A 19,232-nucleotide genomic window follows, 5' to 3' on the forward strand; every position below is an offset into this window, starting at 1 on the left:
CAAAACCCTCAGTCTTCCATGTCCTGTTTATTGGACAAGTAGGAATTGGTAGGGTGCAAGTGGAGAGAAGCATTATTTTTTCTCATGACTCTCCCTAGAAACTCTTATCTGTGATTCTCAGATAGATTTTATAGGTTTCACCTATCTTAGAATTTTTTTTTAAATAAATTTATTTATTTATTTATTTTTGGCTGTGTTGGGTCTTCGTTGCTGCGCGCAGGCTTTCTCTAGTTGCACTGAGCGGGGGCTACTCGTCGTTGCGGTGCTCGGGCTTCTCATTGTCGTGGCTTCTCTTGTTGTGGAGCACGGGCTCTAGGCGACAGGCTTCAGTAGTTGTGGCACGTGGGCTCAGTAGTTGTGGCTTGTGGGCTCTAGAGCACAGGCTCAGAAGTTGTGGCACACGGGCTTAGTTGCTCCGCGACATGTGGGATCTTCCCGGGCCAGGGCTCGCACCCGTGTCCCTTGCATTGGCAGGCAGATTCTTAACCACTGCGCCACCAGGGAAGCCTCCCTATCTTAGAAATTTTAAAAAGAGGATTATTGTTTTGCTCATAAAAAGTCCAGTCCAGTAAAATATCAAAACTCAAATTCTTCTCCAAGCGAAACCTATTTCCTCCCTTAGCTTGACCAGAGTCAGAGTTTGGGATGTCCATGTAGGCTGGAGCCCTTATTCCCATGCTTTGTGTTTCCACATTGGAGGGACGTCCCTGGAGAAAAACTTCCAGCCTTTTTCCCTCTCCCAGGGAAGGGTGAATTGGTGAATTTAGGAGAACAGACGGGGTTGAGCGTGCTCAGGCTCCTCTGGGTACACCTTCTGGGGTCAGTAGGCTGACAGGCACCCATCTTCTCGTTGGCACCTGGCTGCATGGTGCTTGGTGGGACAGCTCTGTGGAAGCTGCAGTTGTCCCCCTGGGCCAGAGGCTGGGAGGTATATGTGTCTGATTTAGAGGTGGAAGTAGCTAGCCGTCTTGATCGTCAGTCTAAGCCATGTCTTCCAAACGAGTTTCTTCTCTGTAGCAAGGCTGGTATTTTGATTTCCAAACCTCTTATTGCTGCGTCTTCTTCACTGGTTTCTGAACTGGGATAGGAAGAGGCCAGTGTCCTTTACTGACCATCTAACAGCCTGATATTCCACTAGGGGAAGGTGTATGTGTGCTTTCCTCTGCAAATCCCCCCTTGCCCCCTGGCTTGCTGGGGTTCATGGCATGGGGATAGGACTCAAGGGATGGGCACAGAAACACTCACCTAACCGGGGAAGCTGTGACCTGATGTCAGGGCTTCTGTGGGGAAGATGAGGAAATGGCGGGGCTGTGCGTGAGTTCCTGCAGAGCCACCTTTGGGACCTCAGTGTCTGCACAGTTTCCTCCAACTCCGCGGAGCCCCTGGCCCCTGCTGCACACCCTGCGACCACTTTATCCTCAACCCACCTACCCCCAGTCCTTTCAGCACGTTCTCCATCTTTCTCTTGCTTCCCTTTACAGTCCAGGCCTTCCACACTTACTTCGCCGGGACCGCAAAACTGCAGGGCTCTCTCTGAGTGGCACAAGCTCTCCCAGTGTGGCTCCCTCCCAGGGCTTGGCACCGCTACCTCGAAAGCCCCACAGCAAAGCCTTCAGCCTGCCTGAAGAGGCACTGCCCCTCACCTGTCAGCCCCAGCCTGCCCTGCCCCTCCTGTCAGCCCCTCTCCTGCCCTCTCCCCTCCTGCCACCTCCTCTCTGGTGTCATCTCCCCTCCTGTCAGTTGCCCTCCCATCAGCCCTCTCCTGTCAGTTCCTCTCAGGTGCCTGCCAGCGCCCCTTGTCCCCCGAAAGCCTTTCTCCCGCGCGTCGCGCCCTCCGCGGGACCTCGCGGCCATGTCTCCCCTCACTCACTCACCTACAGCCTCTGGCCTCTGGCTCTTCCTCAAGGGCACTAGGCGCTCCCCAGACCTCCTGCCTTCCGGCCTCGGGTGGGACCCTCCCCAAGTGTCATTCAGTCTCAGGCGTCCCCTGGTGGCCTCGACCTGGCGCTTCGCCCCACAAGTCGCTCCGAGGCTGACAGACTCCGGCGGCACGCGTGACTGGCAGTCGCGTCCCTCCCGGCCTCGCCCACTCACCAAGCCCCGCCTACCCACCCAGTCCCGCCCGCTCAACGCCCCGCCCCCCGATCCCGCTTCGTTCAATGTTCCCCGGCCCCGCCCCCACCGCTCAGACCTTCGCGCTCCACCACTGAGCAAGCCGGCCGCGCCCCGGACCCACCCTCGCCGCGCTCTGATTGGCTGCGCGGGCATCTTCCCATCGCGTTCTCCGGTCTGCGGAGGCGAAGGCCTTTGTGGGCTGGTGGCTGGTCCGGGTGCGGGCGCAGGCTGAGGGGAACCGGGAGCGCGCGGCGGTCATGACGGAGGGCACGTGAGTCCCCGCGCCCCTCGAGAAGGGAGGGCGCGATCGGGGGCGCAGCGGAGGGGTCTCACTGGGTCGGGGGCTTCCAGCGAGGCTGCTGCGCCGTCCGGCCCCGCCCGCGGTCTGTGGAGACGTGCGGCACCGGCCCTGGGGGCGGTGAGGGGCGGTGAGGGGCACGCTCTCCTTCGGCGATGTCGCCCGGGGACCTCTGGGCCCGGGCCGGGGAGAGCCGGGTGGGGCAGGCGGTCGGGCTGGGGAGCGGGACGTGGGCGGCGGTCCCTGTGGCATGTGTCTGCTCTCCCGGAGAAATAATGGCGCGGTGTTTCGGTGCAGAAGCGCGCCAAGAGGGTTTTTATTTTGCAAGGTAAGGGAAACAGTGGTCTGCTCGCAGGTCGTTGGGGTGAAACGGGAAGGTCGTTGCGCCTCTGGCCTCTGACCTGGCGAGCAGGTCACTGGAGCATGATCGCTTCCAGGTGTCTGCGCCGAAGAGGGGGACCGTATAAGACGGAGCCTGCCACCGACCTCAGCCGCTGGCGACTCAGCAATGAGAGGGGGAGGCAGACGTGGACATACCTCCAAGGAGAGGAAGACCCTGGCCGAGGGCAGTCTGGCCTGGAAGCTCACTTACTGGGCCTGGACACCGTAAGTGTTGATTCTGCTCGCCACGTGCAGTGTCTGGGACGCCACCAGACCCCCGCCTGCCTCCCTTCTTAGCAGTGGGCACCAGCAGCCAGTAGGGAGCTCTAAGCAGCTCGATGTGAAGGGCGTTTTTTCCTCTGGTACAACAGAAGGGATGTGTACTGTGCACCTGTGTCTCGTGTCGCCAAAGCTGTTTCCTACCAGAGCTAATCGGGGTAAAGATAGAGCATGAAGTGAATGGGCCCCTTTGCTTCAATCCCTTTATCACTAAGCTGTGTGTAAGAAACTGCTCTAACTTCGTTTTTGTTCAGAAAGAGCAGTTTCTGATCTAGTGAATTTCATAAGAGAAAGTCAGTTAGTTAGAGAGCATGACGTAGACATGGGGTCTCCCTGTCACTGTGCCATCCCATGGCCCCTGCCCGAGGGAGGCCTGAGTTCCAGGTCGGGGTGGGCATCAGTGCCCCGCCCCACACACTTGGGCACCTGCTTTATTCAAGATGTCTTGGAGAAGTTGTGAAGAAATTTGCAAATGTGTTGGAACGCAGAACCATGAGAATGTGGAGCCATTCATGTGCTAAGATTGGCAGTACCGTCATCAGAGTTTTAGGCCTTAGATGGAAACAGCTGAAGCTTTCAAAGCAATTCAGGTTTGTTACTTTGACTTGGTCTCCAAGGGCCAAGGGCTTCTCTGGCCCAGCTTCAGACCACTTAGCTCTCAACTCCTTTTTCTTCTTTGCAGAGGAGTTACTTTAAGGACTTGCCGAAAGCCCACACAGCCCGTGAGGGGGCTCTCAACGGGATGACGTTCTACGCTGCACTGCAGGCTGAGGATGGGCACTGGGCGGGTGATTACGGTGGCCCGCTCTTCCTCCTGCCAGGTAGGAAGGTGCTGTTGTGGCCTGTGGGCGAGGCCACCCTGGGACATCCTTGGCGTCTTGGCTTGATCTGGTTCAGGCCTTTGGTGAACGTCTAAGGTGTGAATGCGTGAACAGGTGAAAAACCGGGAGCTCACATAGAAAAGGGCTGGGGAGGTTGCCCTGTGCCTGAGTTGTCCTGCTGTCATTGCCAGGAGATGGGAGTGAAGGCTCAGCTAGCTAGCGTGCTGAAAAAGGAAGCAGGGGGTGCTTTGGGGGCCAGGGGAGGCTCTTGAGTCCCGGTGCAGCAGTGGAGGGCCTAGCCTATGCCAAGGTGCAGAGGTGGGCAGGAATCTTTTGAGTCCTGTGTAGGCAGCTTGTGTGTGTGAACTCACCTGAATCGTTGGCCAGGAGAGCTCAGATGGGACCTGTAGGTGCAGGTTGGTGAGTTGTAGGAGGACTGCAGTTGGAGCCCTTGGGTACTGAACTGGTTTGGCTAGACACGTCTGTTTGGCGTCCTGGGACTGTTTCTCTAAAGACATGCTCAGCTTTGTAATCCGGAACCTTCCCTGAGTTTCTGCAGAAGGACCTTTTTCTTTCGTGGGAGTAGCACTGGGAGTCCCCCAAGCTCCCACCTCTGCTGTGACTCCAAGCCCGGCTGCCTCCTGGACTGTACAGCTTCGTATCTTCCTGACCAGGGACCCAGGGGCCTGGGCCTTGGGGGCAAGTCTCTGGGCTTTCTTCCCTTGGTCTGACCTGGAGCCTGTTGAGACTTTTCCCAGGGATCTTCATGGGGAAGCAGTGACTGCCCTGGCTTGCTCTGACCCTGGGCAAGGTGACAGGACTTCACCATGCCTTGGCTGACTCATCTGTGATGTGGGGATGACGGGAATCGGGTTTGGTCACATGTGCATGGCACCAGGCACTCAGAGGGTGATTGGTCACGGGGACACTGCATTGGTCTGTGCTTTTGCTGCTGTAGCTCTGGGCTCAGCCTGCTGCCCCGCCTGCTGTCTGCAGGCTGTAGGTTGGGGCTTTCCTCTCTCCCTCTGGACTCTGGACAGACCATCTTTCTCAGGTGGACACTGGCCTGTTTGGGGGTGCCGTCTCAGGGTTTTTCCATGGCTGGCTGAAGTTTGACCTGTGTTTTTCTGCTTTAATTTGGCAGATGCTCATGGATGTCATGACTGTGTGTGGCCCGTGTGGCATTGAGCATCACTGCGGTGATCACTGACTCTGGGGTTGGACCTCCTGGGCTCCAGCCCCAGCCCCACCACTTAGGGGCTGTGCCTCAGTTTCTTCGCCTGTAAAATGGGGAAGACCGGCTCTGCTTCCTGCTTGTGTGCTTCCCTGTCTTGACAGCATCATACCTGTTATGAAAGGACATGGGCTTTTTTCTGTGAACCTCTGTGCTGTGTCCATATCTATCTGCCTTTCCAGAGTGTGTCTGTGTGGGTGTGTCTACTGGGGCTTCTCATGCCTCTGGCCATAGTTGGGCATCCATTCCGTGACACATTGTTGCTGGGGCCTGCCTGAGACCCCGCGTGCTCGGTGCCGTGGGCACGTGTCTGATGGAGCCTAGGCCAGGGGTAGGGTGGAGGGGCGGGGGGGTAGCCTGTGAACACCATGCTCAGGAGGGCTAGGCTGGGAACAGAAGGTTCTTTGTGGGTGACATTTATTGTTGTCCATCTTGCAAAGTGATGTGTGCTGTTAAAATTAATAAAACAGGAAAATGTAAATGTAAGCGAGTAAACTACCCCATCCAGGGATGATCCGTTTAGTGTTTCTTTCCCAGTAGGCATGTCAGTAGTGTGGGACCTTGGAGTGGCTGGGGGGACTCTGCACACCCCATGTGATCCGTGTCACGTGTGCTGTTGCTGCTGCTCCTGGGGCCCCAGTTCTGAAGTCCCTGACGGGGCCGGGAATAGTAGCCTTCCCAGACTTGTTGCCACAGGAAGGAGACCCTAGCAGACGGCTGCCTGTTACCTGGGGTTCTCAGGAGGAACGGGGCCTGGGCTTAGCAGTGCTGAGTGCCTGCTGAGGAGCATCTTTTCTGCCGCACAGGCCTCCTGATCACGTGCTACGTGGCGCACATTCCTCTGCCGGCTGGATACAGAGAAGAGATTACACGGTACCTGCGGTCTGTGCAGCTTCCTGATGGCGGCTGGGGCCTGTGAGTCTGCCCAACCCTGCGTCACTGCATGTGTCCACGTGCACGTGCACACCTGTTCTTATGTGGGAGATGCACCTATCAAGGGGTGGGGTGACTGTAGCTCTGGCCCTGGGTGGGTGGGGAGAGCCTGTCAGAAGGGAAATGGGCTGGAGGCTACGTGCAGGCTGGGTCCGGGTTTCCCTGGGGCTCTCAGAATGGGCCTGTTCACTTTCCGGGCCTCGGTTTTGCAGCTTGTGTTGTAATGAGTTTCATGACTGATTGAGAGACTCCCGACCCCCATATAGCACAGTGAAAACCATTTGCTGTCATCGCTAAGGCAGAAGAAAATTGTCCTTGACCCTGGGATGGCAGCAGGGAGAGGCAGGCTGGGCAGTTCTCCCCATGTTTCAGCCTGCCTTTCTGTGGTGTCGCTCACTCTGGGAGCAGGGCCCTGTCCCAAGGTGGTCAACTGCCTGCCCACCTGGCTGTGGAGCCCTGGTGCTTCTTGTCCTGCAAGCAGGATGTGGGCCCCTGCCGGGCTGGCTAACTCCACACCACCAGCCTTCCTTACAGAATCCTAGGAGGACAGCTCAGCTCTGCTTGCCTCCTGGATGGGGTCGTGGGCATCTCAAGCTTCAGATCCCAGCTCTTTGCCATCTGGGTCCTGGGACAGACTTGAGGTCTCACCAGTGCCTTCGCCTGCCCTGGCATGCTGCCTCTGGAGCTTGCTCTGCGGGCCGTAGTGATGCAGGGTCTATTGATGGGCCACTGCCTGGGGTCATGTTGATTTAGGCATGGGAAGTAAATGGACAGGGACGGGCAGGTCCTGGAGGGAGGAAGTTTTGCTGTGCTCTGCAGCATGCGGGATCTTAGTTCCCCCACTAGGGATCGAACTTGCGCCCCCTGCATTGGGAGAACGGAGTCTTAACCACTGGACCGCCAGGAAAGTCACTTGAGGGCAGTTTTGGAACTGTTCAGTTGTCAAGGAGGTGCAGGAGCTCCTACTGGAGAATGGCTGTTCTGGATGTTTCTCGTGTTGTTACGTCATTCTTGATTTGCTGAGGAAATTTAACGGAAGCGTTGCTTCATTTCTTACAAGTGATGGAAGACGTCATTTTCTCACCTGTCTCCTGCTTCTGTAGGCACATTGAGGATAAGTCCACTGTGTTTGGGACTGCGCTCAACTATGTGGCTTTGAGAATTCTGGGCGTGGGGCCTGACGATCCTGACCTGGTGCGAGCCCGGAATATTCTTCACAAGAAAGGTACACCCTGCATAGCACGTGCTACGTAATAAGGAGTTCACGTTGCCTCAGCATAATGAGTGCTCGAAAATGGGAAATAGAAAGGTGCACCTGCACTTCACATGCCGCAAAACACGCGAGCCAGGCAGGCGTCAAAGCAGAACAGGAGGAAACTGTCTAACCTTGCCAGTAAATTTTTAAAACACAAATAAAGGTCCCCATATAATTCTGTTTGTTTCGCAAATGGGCAAGGACTCACGAACAACACGCTCGTGCGTTGCTTGTGGGAGTGCTCCTTCCCAGGGGGCAGCCTGGCCGCACGAGAGTGGTGGCAGCTGGTGGGGCTCTGCCTGCACCCTCCACCCTCGCTCTCCTGTGTGTCCTGTGGGGCTCCCGGGGTGACTCCCCTCCCCTCGCCCCGGGGAGGCCCTTCTTCTCCTGCTCCTCCGAGAATATTCACGGCTCTTCTGCAGAGCCCGGTGCGTCTCGCCCGCCTGCCCTCCCCTCACAGACGTTCCTCAGTCTGCTCGCCCTCCCTGCTCTGTGCTCACACCCAGGGGCCTCCCGTCAGCACCTCGAATCCCCTTCCTGCTTCAGGGCTCCGCATGTGCCACTGTGTTCGCCTGGGATGTCCCACCTGCCACCCAGCCCCGCTGCCTCGGGGGCTTCTCATGCTTCGCCTGGCACCTTGCGTGTCACTTCCTGACCTGCCACGTCGGGTGATGCCTCCTGCCGCGCTTTCTCAGGAGCCTGCATCCTTCACACGTGTGTTGCTCTTGTAACAAATCCATCGTCAGCTTCTGGGCTCACTAGTGTGAGATCCCAAGGCGGATTTCTGGTTCCTTGTCTGGGAAGGAATGTCTTCAGGCCACGCTTCCCTAGTAGCTTTGTGGCTTCTTTGCCTTCTGCACACCTGGGTTTGGGGTGAGGCCTCCTTGTGAATCGTGTCCAGGATGGTTTTTCTGTGCTTGGGACCAGTGCTGTGGGGGTGGCTCCAACATGGGGCCACAAGCATCCCCACAGCCACAGTCCAGATCCGTCTGCTGCGTGGGGACAGTGCAGCGCGGGACAGCCAGATGGACTCAGGAGGCAGAAGGCCGAGCATGCACAGTTAACTCCCTCATCACCTCCAGGCCCGTGTGGACAGGGGCTGCCGTGTGCGCCTGGGCCTCTCCCCTTCCCAGCTGCTCCTTCCCCGGGGGCAGGGGCCAGACAGGCTTGTTCTGGGGATGACGTTGGTTCCATCAAGCAGCCCTGGTGTTGGGTGGTCCCGAGTGGTTCTGGAGCCTGCTTCTTACGACAGGGAGAGGATCCTTAGCAGGCCTGCCTTTTGAAGGGGACCCGACTCCTGAGGGTCTCATGTTCACAGTCAGAGGCAGGTGATGGGGCCTGTTCTCTCCCCACAGGTGGCGCTGTGTTCATCCCCTCCTGGGGGAAGTTCTGGTTGGCTGTCCTGAACGTGTACAGCTGGGAAGGCCTCAACACTCTGTTCCCAGAAATGTGGTACGCTTCCCCATCTACAGTCACCACTCTCTTAGCGAGTAGAGTGACGCCGCCCTGGGTCACTTGCTGCCTGTTAGTCAGATGAGGGGCTGTCCGTTCAGTGGAGTGGGGTGGCGTTAGGCTCCTGGCAGAGCCCCTGCTTGGCTGAGTCCTACAGACGATAGGAGAGGGTTCCCGCTTGGGCAGGAGGGAGGGACGTGCCGTGGCGTTGGGCCGTGTGGCAGGTGGGTGGGGTCCTGCCTGGCTGGTTACAGAACCTCTGGTGTGGGGCGTGATGCGCTGCCTTTGTTGCATAGACGCCTGTGACTGTGTCTTGTTATGGACATTTTGAGCATCTATAGAAATAAAGGAAAGGAGGTGACAGCCCATGCAGCCCTCCCCAGCCCAGTGCTGGGTGTGCCGTGCTGACTGTCCCCCTTGTCTGTTTTGCTAGTGAATGTTAAAGTTGATCAGAGACATTCTGTTTCCCCTGCGAACTCTTCAGTGTGTGTTTTTAAAAGATAAGAATTTTCTTTCAGCAGAGCTACAATATTGCTTGAAAACTCAGCAAAATCTACATTAATTCCATATTGTGTGATACTTATAAGCCAGAGATTTTAAACATTTTGTGAATAACTAATGAAATCTCTGGACATGTGTCCCGAATACATTCATATACATATAAGTACCCCAATATCACCTTCATGAGGTGAGGTCCCTGGAGCAGGGAGCTGTCAGGGAGGTTGGGGGGCCCTTGCGCTAGGGGACTTCGGTAGAGGAGAGGTGCGAGGTGAAGGGGCCGATCCGGAGATGACAGCAGGGGCCTGATGAAAGGGCCGACGGCCCAGCCTCCACCGGGGCAGCCCTGCCCAAGGCTGGCCACTCTGGAAGGGGCGGGAAGTGGTCTGGGGCCATTCCAGCGTTCCTCACCAGTGGGCCTGCCGGCTGGACCTCGGACCCACCCGGTGTGTAAGGAGCCGCAGAGGAAGGCACGGAGCAGGCGCTGGGAGGGGTGTGGTGTCAGAGGCGGGTGTGGGGGACTGCGTTGGCTGCATCCCCGCACTGCAGGGCCCAGGCCGTGGTTGCCGGGCCTCTCAGTAACTAGGGCACTGCTAGTCTTGGCGGAAGTTGTTTTGGAGGGCATAGGTTAGAGTGTAAAGGGCAGGTGTGCAGGATAAAGGACCAGAGACCCTGAACCGCTTCAGCTGCAGGAATGCTGGAAATGTTACCCAAAATGTAGCAAACGCCCTTTAAGGTGAGTGGAGGAGCCCTCAAGAGAGTGAGGCCAGGGGTGGTGGGGCTGAGGACACCCGCCCAACCCTTACGCCTGGGAGCAGGGGAGGCGGGCTCGCCTCCACGTGGCCTCCCCTCTCACTCGAGGACGGAGGCGAAAGGGGCGGGTTGAGAAAACAGCCCAGGTGCGCCCCTACCTGGGAGGCTGGCAGAGCTGTGCTCACGTCAGGCTGCATATCTGGGTGAAGCACAGCAGAGGTAATGATCAAAGACACAGGCCTTGAGAAGTTGTGGCAGTCCTGAAGGGTTCTGGGTGAACTTTTTATTTTGGAATAGTTTTCAATTTCCAGAAACGTTGCAAAGATAGTCCGGAGCGTCTCTGTAGACCCCTCACTCAGTATCTCCGTGGTTAACGTTTTTGTTACTGTGGTACGTTTGTCACAACTGGGAACCCACAGGCAGTCCTCACCGTTTAGGAGCCAAGTCTTCTGGCTTTAGGAGGCGCCTGGTGAGGCAGGAGAAGTTGTCGGCTTCTGTGGGCTGAGCCCCTCAGGAGCACGGCTGTGCCCACTTGGGCCGGAGACAGCCGTCCACTCCGTGTTCAGGCTTGAAAGGGCCCCGGGCTACAGGGTTAGGGGGGCCCTGCTGACACGCTGTCCTGCCAGGCTGTTTCCTGACTGGATGCCCGCGCATCCCTCCACCATCTGGTGCCACTGCCGGCAGGTGTACCTGCCCATGGCCTACTGCTACGGCACCCGGCTGAGCGCCGAGGAGGACCCGCTGGTCCAGAGCCTCCGCCAGGTGAGCCTGACCACGTACGCCCGCTCTCAGGGGTCCCCACGGAGCTGAGAGCCCGACAGAGTGGAGCCTCCACCTCCTGTCCCTAAATGACTGCCTGGGGGCTTGTGCAGTGGGATGGGCTGCAGGGCACCTGTGAGCAGAGGCCAGGCCCCAGTGTGTCCCCGGGAAGCAGCCCTGACATGGGGCTTGGGGAGCAGGGTGCTCATTGGGGCCTGCCCTCGGGAGGGCAGGCAGCGGAGGGTACGGGCAGGTCTGGGGCTGAGGCACTGCCGCCCTCAGGAGCTCTACGTGGAGGACTACGGCCGCATCGACTGGCCGGCGCACAGGGACAGCGTGGCCCCCGATGAGCTGTACACGCCGCACAGCTGGCTCCTCCACGTGGTGTATGGTGGGTGCCCCCAGGGGCTGGCTGGGCCCCCCGGGGGTCAGTCGACACCTAAAGTGACAGGGAACGCGGAGGGACACGGCCCTATGATGAGTCCTGGCATTGGGGTCCTGTGGGCACAAGGGGGCTGGCCGTGCACATCTCGTGTCCAGCAGACCCACCTGGGACTCAGGCTCCTGGACAGAGGATTCGGAGCCCAGGGCCTTGAGGGGCCGGTGGTTCCTCCTCAGTGGGAGAGAAGGGGCGGAACCCCACGAGGCCAGTCCAAACCCGTCTCCCGTGGGTCCTCCTGGCTGCTCAGAGCCGAGTGGCCTCCCCTTGGAGCCTGGCGGGTGCTGTGTGCGCAGGCGGCCCCGTTCCCCCTCATTCATTCGTTCGTTCCCTCACTGGTCCTGCAGACGGGCCCTGGGGTGGGAGCCGGGCCCCGCCCTGTCGGCACTGGGGGGCAGCACGCTCCGCACGGCTGCGGGGGCCGCAGGGCAGCACCAGGATGCCAGGAAGGGGGCTGCACCAGCAGGCAAGGAGAGGGGGCGAGGGGATGGCAAGGGGGGGCCCAGAGACGGGCCGCCGTGGGCCGACCGCCCTGGGGGGTCTGTGCTGGGGCCGGGACTCCTCTCCGTGTCTGGTGCCTGTTGACGCCCCCCCTCCCTCGCAGCGATCCTCAACCTGTACGAGCGGCACCACAGCGCCAGCCTGCGGCAGCGGGCCATCCAGAAGCTGTACGAGCACATCGCAGCCGACGACCGCTTCACCAAGTACCTCAGCATCGGCCCGGTCAGTGCCCCTCGCCCACTGGGTATCTGGGCCTGGGGTGGGCGAGGACTGGAGGCGGGTTGCCCAGAGGCCTGTGTCTGTGGAGCTGCGAGTGGGGGTCTCCCTGGAGGTGAGGTCTCCCACTGGAGGCTGCCACACCTTTACGTGGGACGTGGGCCTCTGATCCCCCTGGACCCCTGTGCTTGGCCCGCCCTCCCGTCCCACCACCTGGTGTGTCTGGAGCACTGCTTCTTGAGGCCGCCTCCTTAGGTCTTTCTGGCCGGTGGGGTGGGCTGCTTTTCCTCCCCTGGTCCTCTCCCCTTCCCCAACCCTAATAACCCACCATTTGCCTTTCTCCTATGGGGTTTGCAGGACCAGGGTGCTTGCGTTCCACTCCTGGTTCCTGTTGAGGCTGGTGGCTCGAGACTGGCTTCTCGGAGCCTCTGGGCTCCTGACTCTGCTCTGCCCCGTGGGGCTGTGAGCCCGGGCGGCCAGTGCAGGGTTGGGAGGCTGGCCTGCAGCCTTAGGGCACTGGGTGCAGGAGGCAGCGCTGCAGCGAGCCTCGGGCGGCCATGACCGTGGCCGCCGTGCTGGGTCAGCCCACGGCTTCTCTGTGTGAGCCCAGTGGGCGCAGTGTCCACAAGCCCCACGCGTGACCCTCCTCCCAGATGTTTTCGAGGCCGGGTGGTACCCGGGGGACGTCCACTGCCACCGCCCCACCGAGGGGCCAGTTGTTTCCCTTTCAGCGCCAGGGGATTCTGTGTGGGCTCTGACCTAACGCTGCATAAAGCAAGTTAGAAATGCGCTGTAATCGGACCTTGGCCTAGGAGGTCCCGGGGTGGGAGAGCTGGGCCTCTAGAACACCTGCTCTGAGCAGTCAGGCCCTGCGCCGCTGGTCTCGCCTCCGAGTCGCTCCGTCTGTCCTGTGGCCCTCAGCCCTATCCTCCGTCCCCTGAGTTATCTCAGGCAGCTCAGGACACACCACACCCATGTGCCCACTCAGGGGTCCCCGCCTTGCCCGTCACCCTCATGGCGGTTCTGCTCACTAGCTGGCTGGGCTCCCGTCACCTCTACGGGTCACCCTGTCTTTTCCCTGCTGCCGTCCCCCTCCCTCCTTGGCACACGTGCCTTGGCCCATTCCCACCTTTCCCAGGGCAGGGCTGCAGCCTGGTAGCAGTGAGTGCTTGGGAAAGCGGTTGGAACAGAAGGCCTGGCCTGCAGCAAGGCCGTGCTGGGGCCTCGGTGGGGTAGGACTGTGGCCCTCCAGCCCGGGAACCCCGGCGGGTGTGGAGCAGAACCGTGACGGGGCTGTCTCCTCCAGATCTCGAAGACCATCAACATGCTTGCGTGCTGGCACAGGGAAGGGCCGGCCTCCTCCGCCTTCCAGGAGCACTTGTCCAGGATTCCCGATTACCTCTGGTGAGTGTGGCTGGGAGGGCGTGGCCCTCGGGGAGGGCGTGGCTGAGAGCCTGAAGGCCAGCGTGTCCCATGCAGGGAATTCTGTGTTTGAGGGAGGCCTATTCCCCTGGTGGGCCCTCCACACAGCTGGGTGGGGGGGTGGGAGCTGTCCTCACGTGTCCCCTGCTGCGTGGGCGCACTGCTCTTGGGACACGGGCTCTGGGCCCCTGACTTCCGGCTCTGCCCTTGGTCCCTGACCTGGACTCTTCTCCTTGCAGGCTGGGCCTTGACGGCATGAAGGTGCAGGTAAGGGCTGTAGGGCCGCAGCTGCTGCTTCCTCGCAACCGTTCCTGCCTTTTGGGTTTGTTAAGATCCCAACTCACTCCTCCCGACATGTTCTGTCAGCGTGTGGCCAGTGGCTGCAGGTCCCCCTTGTCCCGCATCCGAGGGGCACCGCCGGGCACCTCCTGGGTGTGTGCTGTCTGGCAGGGATGCTGACAGGCCCTGGGGGCTGGTGGGAGAGCTGAGGGCCTGCAGTCACACCACGGGAGCAGTCTGTACACCAAAGTCATTCAGAGCTGCAGCTCGGGGCGGGGGGACAAGGGCCACGGTGGTTCTCAGACGCCAGCCCAACTGCTGCTGGACAGCTGATCTCACAGCTCGCGTGCTGGGTCTGGTTAGCGGGGTCAGGACAGCAGCAGGATGCGGTCAGAGCAGAACCCGTGCCTTCTGCTGCCCCCTGAGCTGAGCATCCCAGAGGTACCCCCTTCAGAGTCCTGAGACACACTCCCTGTGGCCCCTCTCCGCGTACACCGCACCTCTGTTTTGTACCATTTGCTGGTTTCCAGTGTCTGGATGTCGTAGATGCTGTTCCCCCAGCTTACGTCCTGTGCGTGTCCTGGGGGTGGGGCTCCTGGGTCACTGGGCAGCCTGGGCTGACCTGGTTCTGTCCCGGCTGCAGGGGCCCTGGGGTCCGTGAGCCGGGAGCTGTAGGGCTTTTGTCTCCTGTCACTCAGTGTGCAAATGTGGTGCCTCCAGCAATGTCCTTGGGTCACACTGACCTCTGGGCCCTTTGGGACGAGTGCACGTGGGCCCAGCCCCGCCCAGTGCAGACCACCCCTGCCAGGTGCCCTTGCCTGGCGCACTTGAGCCCCACTTCCAGCTCCCTGGCCCCCACGCTGCCAGTCTTGTGTGAAAAGATTCCTGAAACCCGTGAAGTGGAGGGGGGTGACGAGCGCTCATGTGGCTCCCCACCCCCTTTGACGCCTCCAGCCCTGGAGGTTACGGGGGCTTCTGGTCCTGACAAAAGGGCCGCGCCGTCCCCGCTGAGTTCACGGCAGCCCCCGCCGGGGTTTCGCTGTGTGTTCAACGGTGTCAGGACCCAGCCCGGGAGGCTGATCCTCGCTGTCCCCTTTGTCCTACAACCTCCCGGTGCCCTTCTCTCCCGGGTCGTTTGTCCCCGGCAAGTCTGCCTTCTGCCTGCTCTGCACCCCAGATTTTCTGCAAACTGGCGGTTCGGCCCTGAGGCTTGATCCGGTTCAAGTCTTTTTGGCCAGGCGCTGTGTGTGTTCTTCCCACACATTGTCCCACCAGGCTGCAGTGTCTCGTGTCCCTTAGTGCCACCGATTGGTCTGGGTTCCGTGCCAGTGGGCAAGCAGTGGAGGCCATGGCGGTGGTCATCCAAATCCTGGAAGTGCTCTGAGGAGCCCTGTCCTGGCTGGTGGCCTGGTGAAGGCAGGTGGGGCCGCCTGACCCACGGCTCCTTGCAGGACCAGCCCCTCTGAGGGCCTCGTGGGCTTTAGGGGTACAGAGCCCAGAGCCCGGGGTGAGGAGTCTGTTGGACTCCTACCTCTCTGTAGGAGCTGGTGGATGCCCCTGCACCCTTCCTTGGCCCTCTAGGCACCCGTCGCATCTGGGAAGTTGGGGTGGGGGTGGGCGGTGGCTGCTGTAATGCTGTCCTCTCTGCACAGGGTACCAATGGCTCGCAGATCTGGGACACCGCGTTCGCCATCCAGGCTCTGCTGGAGGTATGTGGCTCAGTCCCTCATTCTCCAGCCCCCACCTGCCCTTCCTGTGTGTCCATCCCTGCATCCAGCTGGACACGGCACCTGCCGGCCCTGACCCTTCGCTTACCTGGGCTCCGAGACAGTGGTCTTGTCTGGCAGCTCTAGGTGTGGGGCTGGCTTGAAGTCTTCAGGGGCAAGGAGCCCTGTGAGGGCTGTTCCCGGGGTGATGAGGTGGTGGGGCCTTCTGTAAGGGGGCGCGGGCTCCAGGCTGTTCTCAGTGCTCAGATTGCTCGCTAGGGATACTTTTGAGCACGTACTAGAGAGAAACAGAAGCGTGTTTTTATGCTGGTGGGAATGAGGTTGGCAGGATTTGGGGAGGAGTCTGGGCCACGTGGGGGCCTGCCTTAGGTGGGCAGGGACCCTGTGGGCACAGGCTGGGGCTGGGGCCAGGGGGTGTGGACCGTCTCTTCTGCCGTCGCTCCACCATGTCTTTCTGACCTGGCGGCAGAAACCCGAGCGCCCCGAGACTTGGGTGGGTTTGCTCCCGGTTCCCAGTGGTGGCCGGGTATCACCAGGGTTGTCCAGGGACCAGCCACGCACAGGCGTGTGCTGGCTGGCGGCTCACCCCCTCCTCTTTCCCAGGCGGGTGCACAACACAGGCCAGAGTTTTCGTCCTGCCTGCAGAAGGCTCATGAGTATCTCCGGGTCTCGCAGGTGAGACCAGGCCTGGTCTGTGCCTCGCACAGGCGGGGTGCCCCTCCAGCCCGGGGCGTCCCCTGATTGTGGGTGGGGGCAGTGGGCCACGTGGGCACTGCCTGGAGGGTTCCCACTGGCACTGGTGGCTGAGAGGGCGGCGGCACTGGGTCCCTGCGTGTCCTGCTGAGCGGGCCCGTCCCTGCGTGGGGTCGCGTGCTGTGGTGGTGACGTGTTCCCTCCTGCCCCTCGGATGCTCACCAGGTCCCAGATAACCTCCCTGACTACCAGAAGTACTACCGCCAGATGAGCAAGGTACCGCGGCCAAGCCCGCCTGCCCCGGTTAGCCGGCCTTGCCCTCGAGGAGGGCTCTCTCCTCGGCTTCCTGTTCTGATAGAGGCACAGTGCGGGGTTCCACTGATGTACCCAAGATATTCCTGACTGCAGAGTTGAGCATAAATGCAGTAGCTGAGCTCTGTGGGCTTCACCCCGCCATGTCACACACTGTGTGCACTCAGTAGCACATGCAGACATTAAATAAGCTGTCAGAACATGAATGGCAGTGATGAGGGGAGGAGTGGGGAGGGCAGTTCTTGCAGCGCGTGGGGGCGTGGACATGGCCATGGCTGCGTTCTCACAGCGGGTTGCTTGTGCCCGTCCCACAGTAGAGCCTGAAGGTGGTGACGGGCAGAGGCTGCAGTCCTTGTGCTGGAAGTTGGAGGCCGTCCACGTGTGTGTGGCTTGGGGCTGGGGCTGTACCTCCGCTGTGGATGGGCCTCGGCTCTGTGCAGGCGTGCGAGGCGCCATGGCCTGGGGTGGCCAGGTGTGGGCTTGGCCTCCACCCTTACAGCCCCACACTTTCCAGGGCGGCTTCTCCTTCAGCACACTGGACTGTGGCTGGATTGTTGCCGACTGCACAGCTGAGGCCTTGAAGTCCCTCCTTCTCCTGCAGGAAAAGTGTCCCTTTGTCACCAAGCACGTCCCACGAGAGCGGCTCTTCGATGCTGTCGCTGTGGTGAGGCTGCTGGGTGTGGGACTCTGGTCGCACAGCTGAGGGCGCTGTGCACGTGGAGTCTTGGCCACCTCACCACAGACCCACTTAGCACACCCAAGTTTTGTCCGATTTTTACGATGGAGATCACATAGGTTGGTGGCGCACGTGTGCTTTGTAAGTGGTAAGCATGCACGTGCCGGGGAGCGGTCCCGGGTGGTCCCGGAGTACCTGGTTGATAAAGGTTGCAGCCCACTGTTCTGGGCGCCTGAGGGTCCTGGTTTAACATGAAAACCGGCTCCCTGTTTCCCATCCCTGTTCCTTGGTTCCTAGCCTAGGGGTGTTTCTAGAAAGCTGTGCCACAGCCTGTGGGCCCTTGCACGTGCTCAGCGCATGGGCGAATTCTCAGGATGTTCCCTCTGGCTTTAGTTGCTGAGCATGAGAAACCCCGATGGAGGGTTTGCCACCTACGAGACCAAGCGTGGGGGACACATTCTGGAGCTTCTGAACCCCTCAGAGATCTTCGGTGAGTGGTCGGCCAGTTACATGGCCACAGACTCAGGGGCCTCGCGTGCCTGAGGCTGGATCTCCCGCCAGAGCCTGGAGCTCTTTCCCCTGGCGGGGGGCAGTGCCAACAAATGTTCTGGCAGATGCGGGCGGATGCTCTAAGGAGCCCCCAGGCACCAGAGTGTTCTGTGCTTCTCGACTTCCCAGGGTGCGGAGACCCTGGTTTTGGTTAGAAAGGCTGCAGTCTGCCTCTCGGAGGTGGGTGGGATTCACACCGGCTCTCTGGCCCAAGCCTGGGCCGGCTCCTGCTCTGTCTTCCGTGGAGGCCGGCCTGTCTCCTGAGTGCTCCTCACAGAGCCCACAACTCCTCACAGGGAGGTGACAGTGGGGACCCGCTCGCCTGTGTCCTCCTGCTGCGTCTGTGTGCGCCCCTGTACCCTCCTTCCGGGTCTGCATTTGTCGGGCTCCTGTAACTGGCAAATGTGCTCCTGTGGAGGCCTTCTCAGGGTGGGGTGCAGCTCTGCTGTGTGTGCTTCTCTGTTACCCTCCCACTGGCCTGGCTGTCCTGCAGCACAGATGGGCCTCCAGGTCACCTGTGTAGGTACCTCCCTCCCACCTGGTGGCCATGTCACCAGGCTGGTCACTGGTGACGCTTCCTCCTTTCCTTTGGAGAATGGGCAGGCTCATGATGTGTTGTACAGGCTCTGCACGTTATGGCATTCTCCTGTGTCATGGTTTGGCCTGAATTACCAAATTGGGCAGCTGAGGTAAAGTTCACATTTCTCAAGCCTTCCTTTTCTTTCCCAGGGGACATCATGATTGACTACACATATGTGGAGTGCACCTCGGCTGTGATGCAGGCGCTGAAGCATTTCCACAAGCAGTTCCCAGACCACAGGGCCGGAGAGATCAGGTAAGGGCGGCCTTGGCACAGGGATGCTCAGTCATGCAGCATGGGTACCATCAGCTTGGGGCCAAGGAATCAGACAACCTTGATGTCATTGCGAGCAAGCCATTTGCTCACTTGGGGTGCTCAGGCCGGGAGCCCATCTCAGACAGGGGGCTCTGGAATAAAACTCGTTTAAACATGGAAGGGGTTTCAGATGCTCCTGAATCCTGTTGTAGGCCCTGAAGTATATCAAATGTGTGCACTGGGGGTCAGAGTAGCACAGTTATAACACAAAAATGAGTTATTTTTTGCATCTTCTTAATAACATTGAAAGAAGACACATAAAGGTGTGCCTAGGAGATACTGTGGGTTCAATTTCAGCCACTGCAAATGTCACAGTAATGTGAGTCATGTGAATTTCCCAGGGCATATGAAAATTACGTTTACACTATATTGTCGTCTGTTAAGTGTTCAATAGCATTATGTCTAAGAAAACAATGTATGTATCTTAAATTAAAATTAAAATTAAAAATATTTTATTGCTAAAAAATATGAACCATCATCTGAGTCTTCAGCAAGTCAAATTCTTTTTGTAATAGTAACATCAAAGATTACTGATCACAGATCACCATAATAGATATAATAATAATGAAAAAGTTTGAAATATTGTGAGAATTACCAAAATGTGATAGAGACATGAAGTGAGCAGATGCTCTTGGAACAATGGCACTGATAGCCTTGCTCTATGCAGGGTTGCCAGAAACCTTCAATTCGTAAAAAACACAGTGTCTGCGAAGTGCAGTAAAGCAAAGCACAATAAAATGAGGTA

The 19,232-nt window shown here is 59.3% G+C and overlaps 1 protein-coding gene across 3 annotated transcripts in view; it reads left to right on the plus strand.

Annotated features, from left to right (window-relative positions):
- The first annotated feature begins 2,268 nt into the window (after window positions 1–2,268).
- Window positions 2,269–19,232, plus strand: part of LSS (lanosterol synthase) — a 42,057-nt gene continuing 25,093 nt past the window's right edge. For 2 of the 3 annotated variants that reach the window (XM_060100320.1, XM_060100321.1), the window contains exons 1-17: window positions 2,269–2,386; window positions 2,851–3,019; window positions 3,756–3,894; window positions 5,935–6,043; window positions 7,165–7,286; window positions 8,672–8,768; window positions 10,646–10,781; window positions 11,061–11,169; window positions 11,822–11,940; window positions 13,241–13,338; window positions 13,596–13,623; window positions 15,288–15,344; window positions 15,966–16,037; window positions 16,281–16,331; window positions 16,882–17,031; window positions 17,437–17,533; window positions 18,322–18,427. In XM_060100320.1, coding sequence (XP_059956303.1) covers window positions 2,373–2,386; window positions 2,851–3,019; window positions 3,756–3,894; window positions 5,935–6,043; window positions 7,165–7,286; window positions 8,672–8,768; window positions 10,646–10,781; window positions 11,061–11,169; window positions 11,822–11,940; window positions 13,241–13,338; window positions 13,596–13,623; window positions 15,288–15,344; window positions 15,966–16,037; window positions 16,281–16,331; window positions 16,882–17,031; window positions 17,437–17,533; window positions 18,322–18,427 — 1,673 coding nt within the window. In that variant the 5' untranslated portion in view covers window positions 2,269–2,372. Of the gene's footprint in view, window positions 2,387–2,850; window positions 3,020–3,513; window positions 3,664–3,755; window positions 3,895–5,934; window positions 6,044–7,164; window positions 7,287–8,671; window positions 8,769–10,645; window positions 10,782–11,060; window positions 11,170–11,821; window positions 11,941–13,240; window positions 13,339–13,595; window positions 13,624–15,287; window positions 15,345–15,965; window positions 16,038–16,280; window positions 16,332–16,881; window positions 17,032–17,436; window positions 17,534–18,321; window positions 18,428–19,232 lie in introns of those variants that run through there. The other variant, XM_060100322.1, reaches the window with a different exon arrangement.

Source organism: Mesoplodon densirostris, chromosome 5, assembly GCF_025265405.1.
Source record: "Mesoplodon densirostris isolate mMesDen1 chromosome 5, mMesDen1 primary haplotype, whole genome shotgun sequence".
Taxonomy (NCBI): Eukaryota; Metazoa; Chordata; class Mammalia; order Artiodactyla; family Ziphiidae; genus Mesoplodon; species Mesoplodon densirostris.